Raw genomic sequence first — 16,839 nt, forward strand, 5'->3', positions numbered from 1 at the left:
TGTTACTGGGAAGCCCCAGGTCCCAGAGAGAGGAAGTATTTATCCCACGGTGCCATGATCAGTCTGGTACAAAAACGTGTGAGCACCAGCTAGGAGCTCTGTGCTCTGTCCTCAGGGCCGAGACCATGGCCTGTGTCTCTTGAATCCACAATGTCTAGCACTATGCCACCTACATGGCAGATGCTTGGTAAATGTCTGGTGATGTTAACTTTAAAGAGAATATAAACAGAAATAATTCTTCCCCTTAAGGGATTCTTTATTGGAGGAAACCAGATTTAGGAAAAAGAAATACCAAAAGAGAAGTGATACGGAGTTATAGAAAGAGCATGGATTTTGGAGTTAAACCTTCCAGCCTGGTATCCCACATAGTCACTGACAAGCTGTGTGATTGTTAGCAAGTTACTGAACATCTGTGAGCCTCAATCTCTTCATCTACAAAACAGCAGTTGGAAGGATTAACTGCAGTGATGGTGTAGTGCATCCGGCAAAGAGCAGGCACTCGATACATAGAAGCTATTATTATTATCATTCAAATAAAGATCGAGTTGGTGTGCAGTGGAATCAACTTGTAGGTGTGGCTGAGTACAATGGGGTAGTGAGGTGTGGAGTGGACCTTCAAGGAGAAGTGGAGTCAAGATGAGGGAAGAAGAAGTTAGTGGCCCAGGCCAAGGGATGATACCGAAGTGCTTTTATAAAAAAGGTTTGTCAGAGTATCCTAGAGAATTATACTTTGGATACTTGAAGAGGGACAGATCTTCAGGTATAATACCTGAAACATCAATATTCTGTAGAAAAATTCTACCTTAAGAAACAATTCCCAATACAGGAGAGCCTATGAGAAACCAGACTGCTGGTCACCCTTCTGTGTATCCTGCTCATTTTTCTCATGTGAGAATGGTCTGCAAACTGAGGTCTACGTCTATAGACTGGGAATTTCCAGGGTAATATAGGATGGCTCTGTGACTGTATTCCTGATTGAGAATTGGTGCTAATAAATTCAGAATAAAAGCCAATGAAAGTGCTGTGTGCTGTTACAGCAAGGGTAAGTTCTGGATCTCCACCAGTCTGGTATTTTTATGCAGTAGCAGCTTCCAGCATTGCAATCCTAACATTTCCAGCTTTATACCAGATCCTATTGTTAAACAAAGACACACACCCCCCAGTGCATGTAAACTGTTCATTAGCACTTGTGGGCAGGGAAAATAGTTTCCTTGCTGCACAGAAGAAAACGTCGACAGATTTTTTTTTTGTTCTTTTTTTTAATGAATGTATTTATCCCTTTTGTATTTATTCTACACAAACCTGAATTATCTGTCCATGACAGTTCTCTGTTTTTCAAAACTAAAATGGAAGAAAAAGTAGAAAGGGTAGAAAATGACTGACTGTCAGCATATTTGAAGGTTTCTTTGGCTTCCAGGAAAGAAGGGCAGGACTTGAGATTCTGCATGTGGTTTGAGGACAGACTGAGGCATATGTTTTGATTTGAGGATCAAAACTGAACCTAAACCTGTAAACATTCTGTATTTTCTTAAAAATTAGCTTTGCTAAAAACACATATGCAACATTTTATTCTTGAGAGTTTCCAGGGATTTAGGAGTATGTGTACCTATGAAGCAACCCTAAGGTACAGATTATTAGAACTGCATCTCTCTGTCTATGTAGTAATTTTAAAAATAATAATTACTCAGCGAAATGTCAAACTCACTGCCAATGCTCAGGCTTCCCTGGGTTGGTTGGGAAACACGTGTTTGCTTGCCCTGTAGCTCAGCAGGCAGATTGCTACTTATTTAAATAAATCCCTCATGCCTGTAATCCTAGCACTTTGGGATGCCAAGGTGGGCAGATCATCTGAGGTCAGGAGTTCGAGACCAGCCTGGCCAACATAGAGAAACCCCATCTCTACTAAAAATACAAAAATTGACGAGTTAATGGGTGCAGCACACGAACATGGCACATGTATACATATGTAACAAACCTGCACGTTGTGCACATGTACCCTAAAACTTAAAGTATAATTTTAAAAAATACAAAAATTAGCCGGGCGTGGTAGCAGGCTCCTGTAATCCCAGCTACTCGGGAGGCTGAGGCAGGAGAATCACTTGAACCTGGGAGGCAGAGGTTGCAGTGAGCTAAGATCATTCCGTTGTACTGCAACCTGGGCAACAAGAGTGAAACTCCGTCTAATAAAAAATTAAGTAAATAAATGACATAATAAATATATATTCATTGACTACCTACTAAGTGCCACACACTGAACTAAGAGGAAGGGATGGAATTGCATGTAAATTTTCCTGCCCTAAAGGATATAATAGTAGATAAGTCATGACAGCACAGTGCAGTGAGTCCCATAATAGAGAAAGGACTACTTGCCAGGGGAATTCTGCAAGGTGCACCTCGGCAAAGGGTTCCCACAGGAAGTGACAAGCAGAGTCTTGAAGAGCAAATAGGACTTAGCTCAGTAAAAAAAAAAAAAACAGGGAAGAACATTCTAGGTAGAGAGAACACATGGAAAGGCTCGTGTGAGAGAGTGTTTGTTGCAGTGCACACATTTCATTATGACCAGACGGTAGAAGCTTGAGGGAAAACACAGTGAGCCTCTCCAGGGACAATTCCAGGATCCAAGGAGCCAGTTCACTTTGGGTCACACAAACACATGGGAACTTACTACTTCTTCCTGAGTGGAGCCAGGAGAATCTCACACAGTCATGCGTGGGTAGAACATGTGATGAATACAATAAATTGGATCCATTGGCTCATAATTGATATATAAAGCATGTTCTCATTTTTTGAAGTCTTTTTTTTTTTTTTTTTTTTTTTTTTTTTGAGATAGAGTCTCGCTCTGTTGCCCAGGCTGGAGTGCAATGGCGTGATCTCGGCTCACTGCAACCTCCGCCTCCCAGGTTCAAGCAATTCTCCTGCCTCCGCCCCCCAGGTTCAAGCAATTCTCCTGCCTCAGCCTCCTAAGTAGCTGAGGTTACAGGCGTGTACCACCATGACCGGCTAATTTTTGTATTTTTAGTAGAGATGGGGTTTCACCATGTTGGCCAGGCTGGTCTTGAACTCCTGACCTCAAATAATCCACCCACCCCGGCCTCCCAAAGTGCTGGAATTACGGGCGTGAGCCACCACGCCCGGCCTGAAGTCTTTTTTTTTAAGCTATTGATGCTAAGAAGGACAGTCAGACTTGATCCCAAACTGCTAGAAGGTATATCTCACATAAATCACTTTTGGAGAAACATCCTCTTATTTAACATTTTAGAAACGTGTACTTGAATTCATAACTGTGGAGAATTACTGCCTTCTGAAAATGAATAAGAACTGAAGCTTTTATTTAGTGTGGCTATATTAGTCCATTTCCATGCTGCTGATAAAGACATACCCGAGACTGGGAAGAACAAGAGATTTAACTGGAATTACAGTTCCACATGGCTGGGGAGGCCTCAGAATCATGGTGGGAGGCAAAAGGCAATTCTTAATGGCAGCGGCAAGAGAAAGTGAGAAAGATGAAAAAGTGGAAACCCATCAGATCTCGTGAGACTTATTCACTACTACGAGAACAGTATGGGGGAAACCGCCCCCATGATTCAAATTATCTCCCACTGGGTCCCTCCCACAACACATGTGAATTCTGGGAGATATAATTCAAGATGAGATTTGGGCAAGGGTACAGCCAAACTGTATCATTCCACCCCTGGCCCCTGCCAAATCTCATGTCCTCACATTTCAAAACAAATCATGCCTTCCCAACAGTCCCACAAAGTTTTAACTCATTTCAGCATTAACCCTAAAGTCCGCAGTCCAAAGTCCCATCTGAGACAAGGCAAGTCCCTTCCGCCTATGAGCCTGTAAAATCAAAAGCAAGCTAGTTACTTCCTAGATACAATGAGGGTGCAGGTATTGGGTAAATATAGCCTTTCCAAATGGGAGAAATTGGCCAAAACAGAGGGGTTACAGGCCCCATGCAAGTTCAAAATCAGCAGGGCAGTCAAATTTTAAAGCTCCACAATTATCTCCTTTGACTCCAGGTCGCACATCCCGGTCATGCTGATGCAAGAGGTGGGTTCCCATGGTCTTGGGCAGCTCCACCCCTGTGGCTTTGCAGGGTACAGCCTCTCTCCCTGCTGCTTTCATGGCTGGTGTTGAGCGTCTGTGGCTTTTCCAGGTGAACGGTGCAAACTGTCAGTGGATCTACCATTCTGGGGTCTGGAGGACGGTGGCCCTCTTCTCACAGCTCCACTAGGCAGTGCCCCAGTAGGGACTCTGTGTGGGGGCTCCGACCCCACATTTCCCTTCCACACTGCCCTAGCAGAGGTTCTTCATGCACATCCCACCCGTGCAGCAAACCTCTCCCTGGGTATCCAAGAGTTCCCATACATCCTCTGAAATCCAGGCAGAGGTTCCCAAACCTCAATTATTGACTTCTGTGCACTCACAGGCTCAACAACACATGAAAGCTGCCAAGGCTTGAGACTTGCACCCTCTGAAGCCACGGCCCCAGCTCCACATTGGCCCCTTTCAGCCATGGCTGGAGTGGCTGGGAAGCAGGGCACCAAGTCCCTAGGCTGCACGCAGTATGGGGACCCTGGGCCTGGCCCACGAAACCATTTTCTCCTGGGCCTCCAGGCCAGTGATGGAAAGGGCTGCCAGGAAGGCTCTGACATGCCCTGAAGACATTTTCCCCATTGTCTTGGGGGTTAACATTTGGGACGGCAAGAGAAAATTAGAAAGATGCAAAAGTGGAAACCCCTGATAAAACCATCAGATCTTGTGAGACTTATTCACTACCACCAGAACAGTATAGGGGAAACCAGCCCCATTATTCAAATTATCTCCCACCAAGTCCCTCCCACAACACATGGGAATTAGGGGAGTATAATTCAAGGTGAGATTTGGGTGGGGACACAGCCAAACCCTATCAGTGGCATTACTTTCCCTATCATATGCAATCAAGAAAATACTACCAAAAAATACTTCTTGGCAAATCATTGTTTGGAAACACCACTCAGGCATCTACTTGAGAACTGACAAACTACAGAATCAGTTGTCACTAACAAAAAGCAGATTTTCAGGGCCTTGTGGTGGAACTCATAACAGAAAGTGGCAGACACTCTTGACTTTGCAACCTTTCTATGCCGATTTTGTGTATAGAATTGAGCTGGGTTTTCCTTGCCAATGGAATCCTCTTCTAGGTAAATGAGTCCCACCTGCCAAGAATGTTAGGGAAGCTGATGAGTGACAACATTTTGTAAATTATCACAGTGTGCTGTGCCTTCATCTATGGAAATTAATATAGGAAATAGCAGATTAGGGAATTCTAAAATGCATGAAAATTTTAAAATTAGTTCCAAATGATTTCTGAAACATCCAAGGCATTACAGAATCATAAGAATAGTTAAGAACATACAATTCTCAACTAAGTAAATTGTACCCCTGGGTTTTGTGACAAGTAAGTTATTTTTCCAAAAAGATGGCTTTTCTTTCCTATATTTGATTTCAGTTACATTTTTTTGTTCAGTCTGTTTCCTTTGTTCCATAATGAAATGATCTCTTGTTTTGAAACTGAAAAATAAAATATGAGCAGATATGTATACTAATGCATCATTTTCCAAATCTTAGTTGTAGAGAAAATGGACAATGTCACAGGTGGCATGGAAACGTCTCGCCAAACCTATGATGACAAGCTCACAGCAGTGGAAAGTGACCTGAAAAAATTAGGTAATCTGTGACAAGACTAAACCATGAAATCCCCTGACTCTACATAAATGACCACAGCTTCTTAGAATGATGTTGCTATAAACTCCCCATTCACCCGGAAGGACATTCAATTTTTGTGTTGCATGTTGAGTCTCCCCTCATGATTTAATTCAAATGCTTAAATTTTAAAGTTAAGGGTCAATTTTGGAATTATGTCCTGCCAAAAAAACTATTATGTGCCAAATAATATCTGAAGATCAATCCTGACTGAAAAAAAACACAAATACCCTTTATTAAAAACTGTCATATAAATAGGAATTTACTGAGCATTTTTGAAATACTTTAAACTACATAGAATTGTAGAAATTAAGTTATAAAGTGAAAGATCCTAGCATATTCTATTCCTTGATTTTTGCTTTCATTAAAAAAAAATTGGGGAAATTTAAAAGGTTAGTTTCTTCTTGACAGCCTGCCCACTGCCCTAAAATCTAGTAAATTCCCCCTCCCTCTTTGAGAAAAATGTTCAGCCAAGTTTGTCATTCCTAGTTCTGAGCATCTTTTCCGATTCCCCAGGACCCAGTTTTAATAGATATGTACATTTTACTAATGCAGAGCTGTCCGCTTATACTGCTAATTTTGCATCTAAAATACAGTGCATACCAATTAAGTGTGTTCGGGATCTTTGGCCTTGCCTGAACACTTCTCCATACCACCAATATAAGTCACAGATATTTCTTATTCCAGGTGACCAAACTGGGAAGAAAGCTATCAGCACCAACTCAGAACTCTCCACCTTCAGATCAGACATTCTAGATCTCCGTCAGCAACTTCGTGAGATTACAGAAAAAACCAGCAAGAACAAGGATACGCTGGAGAAGTTACAGGCGAGCGGAGATGCTCTGGTGGACAGGCAGAGTCAATTGAACGAAACTTTGGAGAATAACTCTTTCCTCATCACCACTGTAAACAAAACCCTCCAGGCGTATAATGGCTATGTCACGAATCTGCAGCAAGATACCAGCGTGCTCCAGGGCAATCTGCAGAACCAAATGTATTCTCATAACGTGGTCATCATGAACCTCAACAACCTGAACCTGACCCAGGTGCAGCAGAGGAACCTCATCACGAATCTGCAGCGGTCTGTGGATGACACAAGCCAGGCTATCCAGCGAATCAAGAATGACTTTCAAAATCTGCAGCAGGTTTTTCTTCAAGCCAAGAAGGACACGGATTGGCTGAAGGAGAAAGTGCAGAGCTTGCAGACGCTGGCTGCCAACAACTCTGCGTTGGCCAAAGCCAACAACGACACCCTGGAGGATATGAACAGCCAGCTCAACTCATTCACAGGTCAGATGGAGAACATCACCACTATCTCTCAAGCCAACGAGCAGAACCTGAAAGACCTGCAGGACTTACACAAAGATGCAGAGAATAGAACAGCCATCAAGTTCAACCAACTGGAGGAACGCTTCCAGCTCTTTGAGACGGATATTGTGAACATCATTAGCAATATCAGTTACACAGCCCACCACCTGCGGACGCTGACCAGCAATCTAAATGAAGTCAGGACCACTTGCACAGATACCCTTACCAAACACACAGATGATCTGACCTCCTTGAATAATACCCTGGCCAACATCCGTTTGGATTCTGTTTCTCTCAGGATGCAACAAGATTTGATGAGGTCGAGGTTAGACACTGAAGTAGCCAACTTATCAGTGATTATGGAAGAAATGAAACTAGTAGACTCCAAGCATGGTCAGCTCATCAAGAATTTTACAATACTACAAGGTAAGTCAAAATTCTGAATTTGTATTTGTATTAGTTGTTTATTGCTGCATAACAAGTTACTCTAAAACTTGGCAATTTAAAACAATAAATATTCATCATCTCATAGTTTTTGTGGACCAGGAATTCAAGAGCAGCTTAGCTAGATGGTCCTGACTCACTGTTTTTCATGAGGTTGTGTCAAGATCTCAGCCAGAGCTGCAGTCATCTGAAGGCTTGACTGTGGCTGGAGGGTCTGCTACGAAAGTGGCCTGTTCACATAGCTCTTGGCAGGAGGCCTCAGTTCCTTGCTGTGTGAAATTGCTTGAGTGTCCTCGCAATGTGGCAGCTGGCTGCTGCCAGAACAAGGAATTCAAGAGAGAGAACAAGAAGGAAGATACCATGACATACTAGCCTCAGAAGCCACACACCATCACATCCACTTCATTCTGTTTCTTAGAAATAAGTCACTAAGTCCAGCCCACACTCAATGCAAGTGGAATTAAGTTCCACATCTTGAAAAGAAGTGTAACTAAGAATCTGTGGACAGTACTTAAAGGGGCTCCAATAATTATTTGTTGAGTGAAAGGTTGGTTAATTTGAATTTTCTTGGTCCTTGAGCTATTTCAATGCAATATAAATCGAGCTCCTCTGAAAGCAAGATCAAGTCTTTTGGGTCACAAAGCTACCATTAAGGGAGTTACATGTCATGAGTAGATGAATGGTTGGCCATCACAGTAACACAGAGGTCACAGAGGAAGGAAACGATGTGTCTTGCTTATAAAATCTGAGTTTTGGTAGGTGTGGTGGCTCATGCCTGTAATCTTAACACTTTGGGAGGCTGAGGTGGGAGGATCACTTGAGACCAGGAGTTTGAGACCAGCCTGGGCAACATAGCAGTATCCCATCTCCTAAATAAACAAATAAATGAATGAATACATACATATAATCTGAATTTTACTGTTATCCAGATCATCCATGTAAATTAAAAGTCCTTGACTCAGATTAAGTCCACAGTTGAAGAATTGTAGCATCATATATTAACAGTATTTTCCAGTCACAAACTATTTTCACAGGTTTTAAGTTGAAAGTACTGTGTGGAAGATGCTGTGCTCAGCAGTCTGGGGTATACAAATGAAACCAATGGTCCTCACCCTTAGGTAGGTAGTTTAACATAAAGAGAATTTCAGGGCATCAGAAGATGGGCTGTAAGCAAACATTCAAGGGGAAGGGATTACACAAGGGCATGAGTCACTAGGGGCCACCTTGGGGTATGTCCCCCACACTGGTCTAATAATCAAGGGTAAAGAGTGGTAGTTAATAAGCCCCTGTGAGGCTGAAGGCAGATCCGGATAGCAGATGGCAGGACTCTGTTCAATAGCTTTGTCAGTGACTAGCATGGATGACCTGTTAAAGCAATGCTTGTGTGACTTGAAACTGTATATGCCAGCCAGTGGCTGATAGACTCATAATCCACAATGATCTAGAGAGGCCAGGATAGTATCAAGATGTCAATCAAATGAAGTAGATAGGAATACATGTAAAATCCTGCTCATAAATGGATGAGACAAAACAGATAAATGTTGATGGGAAGGCATGGCTGGAAGGAAGTGTGCATGAAGCATGGGGATTTTAGTTGACTGGAAGCAGTTAAATGTGTCTTCCAGGGAAGGGAATGTGTTCCTTGACTGTGTTAAGAAAAAGGGAAGTAACATCTGACTCTGTTCAGTATGCCAAGACCACCTCTGGAAGATAATGTTTACTTTGAGGAGCCCCTTTCAAAAGAGACATTCCCAGACCAGCATGCTCAGAAAAGCAACATCAGAATGATAGGGGCTAGAAACCATGTACTGTGAGGAAGGGTTGAGGACCTGGGAGCTTTCACCCCTAGGAGAGCCTGTTCAGTGGAGAACAAGACAGCCATCTGCACTTATTTAAAGTTGCTCTGTCTGAGGAATGCCACTGGGTGAAACAAGACTAGTGGGTGTTCACTAAGGGAAGATCAATTTTGGTTTTACAGAATGTTCCTCATAAAATGGGTATTAGCTGAAAATATAATGGCTCCCCTACTCAATCAGGATGCCCCAGCTCCGGAGGGGCTGGACAGTTGCAGGTCAGGGATATTGTAGGTGTGAGTCTTACTCTGAAAAAGGGGTAGCCCTTCAAATGATTAAAAAAAAAAATTCTTAGACAATCTTATCGTGGTATTCTGGATATTTTCTAGTTATTAATTTTATAGTTTTATTTATATTTATATATTTATTATATTTAAATATATAAATATATTTAAATATTTATATATTTATTAATTTAATTGTTAGCTTGTCTTCAGTTATTTAGTTTATAGACAGCGTGGCTTATCAGCCAAGTAAGGACGTGAAAAGCTAGTATTTGAAGATGAGACCCTGAGTGTTTAAGTTATGTTTCTATTGTTAGGATTCTTTTTATCAGCTAGTATTGAAAGTGAATGTACTGAGCACTTTTCACAAACATCCCAATGAATCCTGACAACAGCTCTCTGAAGCAGCTACTTACAATGTCATCGCCAGTTTATAGACGAGGAAATTAAGGCTTAGAAGGTTTGAGTAACTTGCTGAGGTTTACACAAGTAAAAAGTAGCTCAGTGGAATCCGAGCCCAGGCTGTCTGGTGCCAAACCTGATGCCATTAACTCCAAGGATAGTCACCGAAAGTGTGTGCCCCTCCCTACTGTACCCGGTCACCAGAGGGAGCCTAGAAGGTCAGGGAGTTGGGATTTTATTCTAAGCGTGAAGGGGAGGTTTTAAGCAAGGTGTTGAGATGATCTGCTTTATATTTTTACAAGGTCACTCTGGGGGCTGGGAGGAGAATAGAGAGCAGGGAGGGGTCAGTGAGAGCATGGACCAGCTGTTGGTGACTTGGCCTAGGATGCTGGCAGTGGAGAAGGGAGAAGTGAGTACCCTCATTTAGGAGGAGAGTTGGAGATAGAATCAAGGGCATCCCTTTCCTTGCCCTGACAACAGGGACCCCAGCTTTAGGAGGTCCCGGCCGGCCTCCCCCAACTGAGCCTCTGCTGAGGTGAGGAGTCCTCGGCCTCAAGGTGCTGTGAGTATTCAGAGCCCACACCAACCCCTGCTTGTCCATGTTTGTGCCCAGGACCCTGGAATTCCCTACCCAATGTGCCCAGAAGCAAAGGGGCAGCCAAGAGGCACCTGTGTGTTGTAGGGATTGGGGGTGATGTAGACAGAAATTGAACACATGGTAGGGGGTTGGTGTGAGTGTCTGGACGAGACTGGCAGGCAGGACCTGCTGATGGATTGGCTGTGGGGAGTGAGTGAAAGAGAGGAACAGGATGTTTCCTAAGTCTCTAGCATGAGCAGTGAGGTGGATGGTGATACAGACTGGGGAGTTGCAGAAAAAGAGGCCCATGTAGACACGTTAACAGGATGATGTCTATTATAATAGAATGAGGTTTCTGACTCATGGAAAAGCATATGTGATAAAGAAAATCTCAATTCTGAAATCAGGCTCCAAGATGTTTCAGAGACACTATCACGTTTATCCCTGGTCTTGTTGTTCACTGCACTTTCTGTGAGTTGATCTGAGAAGCTTCCCAAGCCAACCAAGCTGCTCCCTTTCTATTCATTCTATTCCACTGCCTCCAGACCAGCAACACCCAGCAGGTATTCCGAGGGAACGAGAGACTGAGGGGAAGAAGGAACTCCATTTCTGAATGCAAGTGTTTTCTTCCACACCTTTTCTCTCTAGCATCTTTCCCTTTCTGTACATGCAGATCTCATCCCAGAGGATGAAGGGCAGATGGATAAAGCAGGATGGATTAACATTGGCTTATGTGGGGCTGGCATCTGCAAGATTCAAAATAATCTGATGCTTTCTGGAAAATTCCTGTTGACTCGCACTTGATGAACCCCAGTGCTCACTGTCCAGTTCAGCCACATAGACATTTGCCGCATTAGGAATTGGGAGCTGAAGCTGACTGACTGTGCTGAAGGCAGATGATAGTGTAGAGATAGATGTTCACAGTATCTCTACATCCATCAACCAAGAAGCCTTGTTAAGAAAACCTTATTTTTTGGGAGTTTGCAGCCAGCCTGACCAACATGGAGAAACCCCATCTCTACTAAAAATATAAAATTAACTGGGCGTGGTGGCACATGCCCGTAATCCCAGCTACTTGGGAGGCTGAGGCAGGGGAATCGCTTGAACCCGGGAGTTGGAGGTTGTGGTGAGCTGAGATCTCACCATTGCACTCTAGCCTGGGCAACAAGAGTGAAACTCCGTCTCAAAAAAGAAAAAAAAGAAAAAAGAAAACCTTATTTTTTGATACAAATAATATAAAGATTTTTATTCTAATTATGTACACAGAAGACTTCTCACACATGCTTCTAGGTACAAAGATCACTCCACCTCCTGGGCTGTTCCTCTGCAAGCTAAGGAAAGCATCAGTTGCATCCTTCCTGTACAATCAGACATTTTCCCTCTCTGCTCTTCCAAGAGTCATCAGATTTAATGAGTGAGAACAAGAGCTCTGGAATCAGACAGAGCTGGATTCATGTACCAAGTTCCTCATCCTCTCAGTGCCTCTGTTTCCTCATCTGTGTGTACCTTTTAGAGTTAGGAGGATCCAAAGATGTAATGTAAAGAAAGTACTTAATGCAGTGTCTAGAGTGGGGTCAGCATAACACCCAAATGTAAATAAGGTCACTTCCTTCAAAGCTTTCCCTTCTGCTGCAGCTGTAGCCAGTACATTACAGTGGAAAACAAAACAGCTTCATATGCACAAAGAATAAAATCACACAGGTGGGGTTAAGGATGATTTGAGTCTAAAAGTACTTACTGCTGGATTTCTAGTGCCCAGCCTTAGAGATGAATCAGACCCCAGGATGCTGACATCTAGCTAGCTTTCACTCATTTTCTCAGTCCACATTTCTGGGGTGTCTATGCTATGCCAATCACGCTGCTAAGCAGTTGGATAAATTATCAGCTTTCATTGTTACAACTCTTTAAGGGAGGAGTTATTGACATTCCCCATTTGCGGGGGAGGGAACTGAGACGCAGAGAGCCTGAGTAACTTATCCAAGGCCAAACAACTAGTAAATGGCAGACAGTGCCAAACTCAGGTCTGTCTAGTTGCAAATTCATGCTTCCATCATGAATAGATGACATGTTTGGGGAGGTGGAAATGACAGAGAGTTTACTGACAGCAGAGCAGTTGGTTAAAGTTTCAATAGGGATTGACATTTGAGCTGAAACTTGAAAGGTGCACATGAAGGCTGACAGGACAGGGGACAGTGCAATTTGGGTCAGGCAGGGGCCTCAGTTCCTCCCATTGCCAACCACTCCCTCATGCTGCACTTCCCCAAACAAGACGGCATGACTGGAGATCCTGGAGAGCATCCATTAACAGGCTCAGAAGCAGACCATGGACAATTGGCAAGAAACAGTGGTTAAATACACCCTCCTCTGTGGACAAGGTGCTTCCGAGTTTTTCCAAAAGCCCAACTATATTTCTTTTTAATCTGTACATTCCTTTTCACCTCAGTGAAGCACAATGACTTTTTCCTATGGCAGGCATTTAATAAATATTTGATTAATTTAAGTGCATTCAAAGTAGATTTTTAAATGAGAAGAAAAACGTATCAGATTGTGTCACTGTTTTTCCTCTACCTTGTCTATCTTCCAATCTTACCACCAGTGGGTCTTAACATTGAGTCTCTAAGATTTTGGATGGCAGTAAGAATTAAAGTGGTTTCTCTTCCTTTTGTTAAGCACCAGGAGTTTTGTTGGAAAACACATTTGAAACTTCTCTTGGGTAGGAAACTGGGCTGGGCACTTCTCAAGCCTACAGTTTGTTTGCCAAAGCACAAACAGCACAGTGATTTAAAGTCTTCCATCCTCTTTGAACTGCTTATTTAGAAAATTCAGGTTTTCAAGGCTCCCAGAACCGTGGGGCCTGGGGACCGTGGGGTAGAGGTGTCACTGACAGCACAAACCCCGGGCTGCTTGGAGTTCTGGTATTGTTCATATTCAGGCATCTCTGGAGCTTGTGACAGCTTTACCAGCCGCATGGGTATCCTGGCATTTCAGAAACCCGAGCCAGTGAGCCACCCATACTTGGCCTTGACATGAGTTAAAATTTCAGTCAGTTTGAAAGCAAACCTCAAATGTCCTTCCACGTAGGACATCACATGTGTTTCCACATGCGGCTTTGCTGTTTTCTCAACTCCGAATTCAAGTTGTTGCTGCACAAGCTCATAAACACTCTGTTCTTTTTTTTTTTTTTTTTTTTTTTTTTTTTGCTTTCAGGCACTAAGGGTATCTTCTATTTTATTTCATTATTTCATTTTATTTTCATCTTGACAGCTGCCCAATAAAAGATTCAAGTGCGACCTCAAAGCCTGAGATCATCCAGATGCTAACCAGCAGTGCCAGCATCCCGGGTCCTAGAGGAAAACCAACCCTGGCATTAATCTACTTTTTTTTTTTTTTTTTTTTTTTTTTTTTTTTCTTGAGACGGAGTCTCGCTCTGTCGCCCAGGCTGGAGTGCAGTGGCGCAATCTCGGCTCACTGCAAGCTCCGCCTCCCGGGTTCACGCCATTCTCCTGCCTCAGCCTCCCGAGTAGCTGGGACTACAGGCGCCCGCTACCACGCCCGGCTAATTTTTTGTATTTTTAGTAGAGACGGGGTTTCACCGTGTTAGCCAGGATGGTCTCGATCTCCTTGACCTCGTGATCCACCCGCCTCGGCCTCCCAAAGTGCTGGGATTACAGGCGTGAGCCACCGCGCCCGGCCTAATCTACTTTTTTATGAGGAGCCAGTATTGACTTTTTAAATGGCTTTAGCTCTTCTTCTCAATGACTTTTTTAAAGGAAAAAAAATCCAGGAAATTTCTAGCCTGTCTTAATGAGCCAAAGTAGATTATGTGAATCTCCTGATCTGTAAGACACATAGAATATGTTTTGACCTAACCCAGCATCTGAGGGCAGAGAGTGCCAGCTCCTTTGTGGTTTTTGGAAGGCTGGGGCAGCTGTAATGGAAGACACCAATCACAGTGGGCTTGCCAGTTTAGCCACAGCCAGGAATATTAAGCCTTATCCGATTAAGAGAAAGACAGGTAACCTATTTAGGATAGATGTAGTACTTCGGATGGGGAAATTTGGTTTTTATACTAATCCAGCTGGGAAGTCAATCACAAGTAGAACTGGAGATCTTTATCAACGGCAAAAACGTGCATTTCCCCCCAATATTTACTCCCTTCCTTCACAAGATCTGGAGATTAGCACCTGCTGAAATCTTGTGCTGTCTGTGGGATCCACGTTTGAGGTCGTTCTTCACGTAAGCCACAACTTACACATTGACTGGGTGGGGAGATTCAATAGCCACTTCCAGTCCAGAGGAAAATAGCTGAACACCATAAACTACCCTACCCCAGAAAGAAATAGGATGAATGAAAAGCTGTCACCCCAGGTGAGGGAGGTCTTGGATTCATGTCAGGAGAGGAAGAGAGAGTTGTATCTTTGGAACTCTGTCACAAGCTAGAAGAAGGTGTTCTGGAAGAAATACAGCTCCCCCCACCAGCAGTCTGTCTGAGCAGACACAAGCCTGTGATCAGTCCCTCTTTCATGGTCACAGGTAAACTCATTTCCCATAACTTGCAAGGATAGCACCAACCCCAGATATGAGTGATGGAGAAACACAAATTATCAGCAAAAAAAAAAAAAGACAATAAAGCTAAAGATTATTTCTTAAAACACTTGAATTTCCCAATATGCCATCTTCATTATTTGGATTTCCTAAAGTTCAACACAGAACATAAGTAAAACAGAAATAGTTGAGAAAAAAGTTTATTTTAATTTTGCAGTTACTCCACATACACTAGAATTTTTTGTTTTGTTTTGGCCTAAATTGTCAGTATTTTTTCCCTAGAACTATCCATAATGCTACGTCCATTGTGGCGGAACATACGTGACACCTTCACCACTATTCATCTCTGGGATGCTATTTCCCAACTACACAGAGGCACTAAGTTACTTTTTTAAAGGAGATAGATCTGGCAGCAAAAAGTCTGCCTTCCCGATCTTTACTAAATGGCATAGGCTATTTAGGTGAGCCAGACCAGGTTAGGCAGAAAAAAAAGTCCAACTGTGGATGTGGAGACCCACTGGATTAATTCATGAGGGTCAGTAGCAAGGAAAGATGGATCTCCTTATGATTATTTCATAGTGGCAGTCACAGCCCACCTGATACAGAGATTATAAGATGCGGGGCACCAGGCAGGTCACCCTTCCCCAAAAACCTGTCCCTACTGATCTCACCTGGGGCACAAATTGTGAGCGTTAGAGTGCTGGACTTTTTAACCATGATGCGCATGTATTTGATAAACACTTGCTTAATAGTGACTGTGGGCCAGACCCTACAAGGGGCTAGACATGGAGAAGGGTCTTGAGTAGAACAAACAAGGACTAAAAGATTAGAGAAGAAGAGAAAACTTCCATCTGAAGTGGCCTAGGAGGATGCCAGGAATTTTACAGAAGGACATGGGCAGAGGAAATTGTCAGAGAAGAGATGTGTGGAAAATACAGAGGAGGATGGAATAAACACAGGCGAGACTAGGTTGGGAGGAGCCTTCATGCCAGACTGATCAGGTGGGGCTGCATATTCTTGAGCAAGTGGACATCAGAGCTGGGCTTAAGGAAGACAAAAGTCAGAGTGGAATGAATGGAGAGGAATCACAGGTAGGAAGATCAATTAAGAAGTTACTGTGAACACCTTCCAAAAAAGGCAGAGAGAGGTGGGAAGAAGAGAGCCCACACTAGGGTCATGACCAGGGTCAGGGCGAGGAAAAGAGGGTTGTGGCAATGTGGTGGGAGAAGGGATGATGGAAGGAGAACACGCACAGCAAAGAGATAAGAAGTTCAGCTGTAGACACGCAGGTTAGAGGTCCTGGCGGAACCTGAGAAAATGGACCCTTCACTAGCAGGTGCAAATAAGGACCCAGAGCCCAGGGTTGCTGAAGACAAGGAGGAGTCAACAGGAGCTGTGGGCAGAGGTCAGTGACATGGGTCTAGGTAGAAGTGAGTTCATCCCTAAGTCTTCTAAAGTCTCCCATTTATGGAGCAGATAACACTAGAAAGAATGCATTTAGGCCAGTCCTTGCCATTAGTGTAAACTCTCTTTACCACTGGAAGAGGGTCCTGCTAATAAATCTGTGAGCAAGATATGGGTAGCCTTACATAAGCAAATTAAGTCCAGAGCCTAAGCTTCTGCTAAGAGAGAACACAGACGGATTGGCTTGACTGGGAGCCATGGATATTAGGGTACAGAAGACATCCATCAAGACCTGGGTTGGGAAGGAGACAGGGAGATCCCCCTACAGAGG

General features: G+C 43.4%; 1 protein-coding gene across 1 annotated transcript in view; it reads left to right on the forward strand.

The window, feature by feature from the left end:
• Positions 1 to 16,839, forward strand: part of COLEC12 (collectin subfamily member 12) — a 190,851-nt gene that overhangs the window by 153,405 nt on the left and 20,607 nt on the right. The window contains exons 4-5 of the mRNA XM_016933415.4: positions 5,617 to 5,715; positions 6,439 to 7,485. Of these exons, the coding sequence (XP_016788904.1) occupies positions 5,617 to 5,715; positions 6,439 to 7,485 (1,146 nt within the window). The remainder of the gene's footprint in view (positions 1 to 5,616; positions 5,716 to 6,438; positions 7,486 to 16,839) is intronic.

This window comes from Pan troglodytes, chromosome 17 (genome assembly GCF_028858775.2).
Source record: "Pan troglodytes isolate AG18354 chromosome 17, NHGRI_mPanTro3-v2.0_pri, whole genome shotgun sequence".
Classification (NCBI taxonomy): domain Eukaryota; kingdom Metazoa; phylum Chordata; class Mammalia; order Primates; family Hominidae; genus Pan; species Pan troglodytes.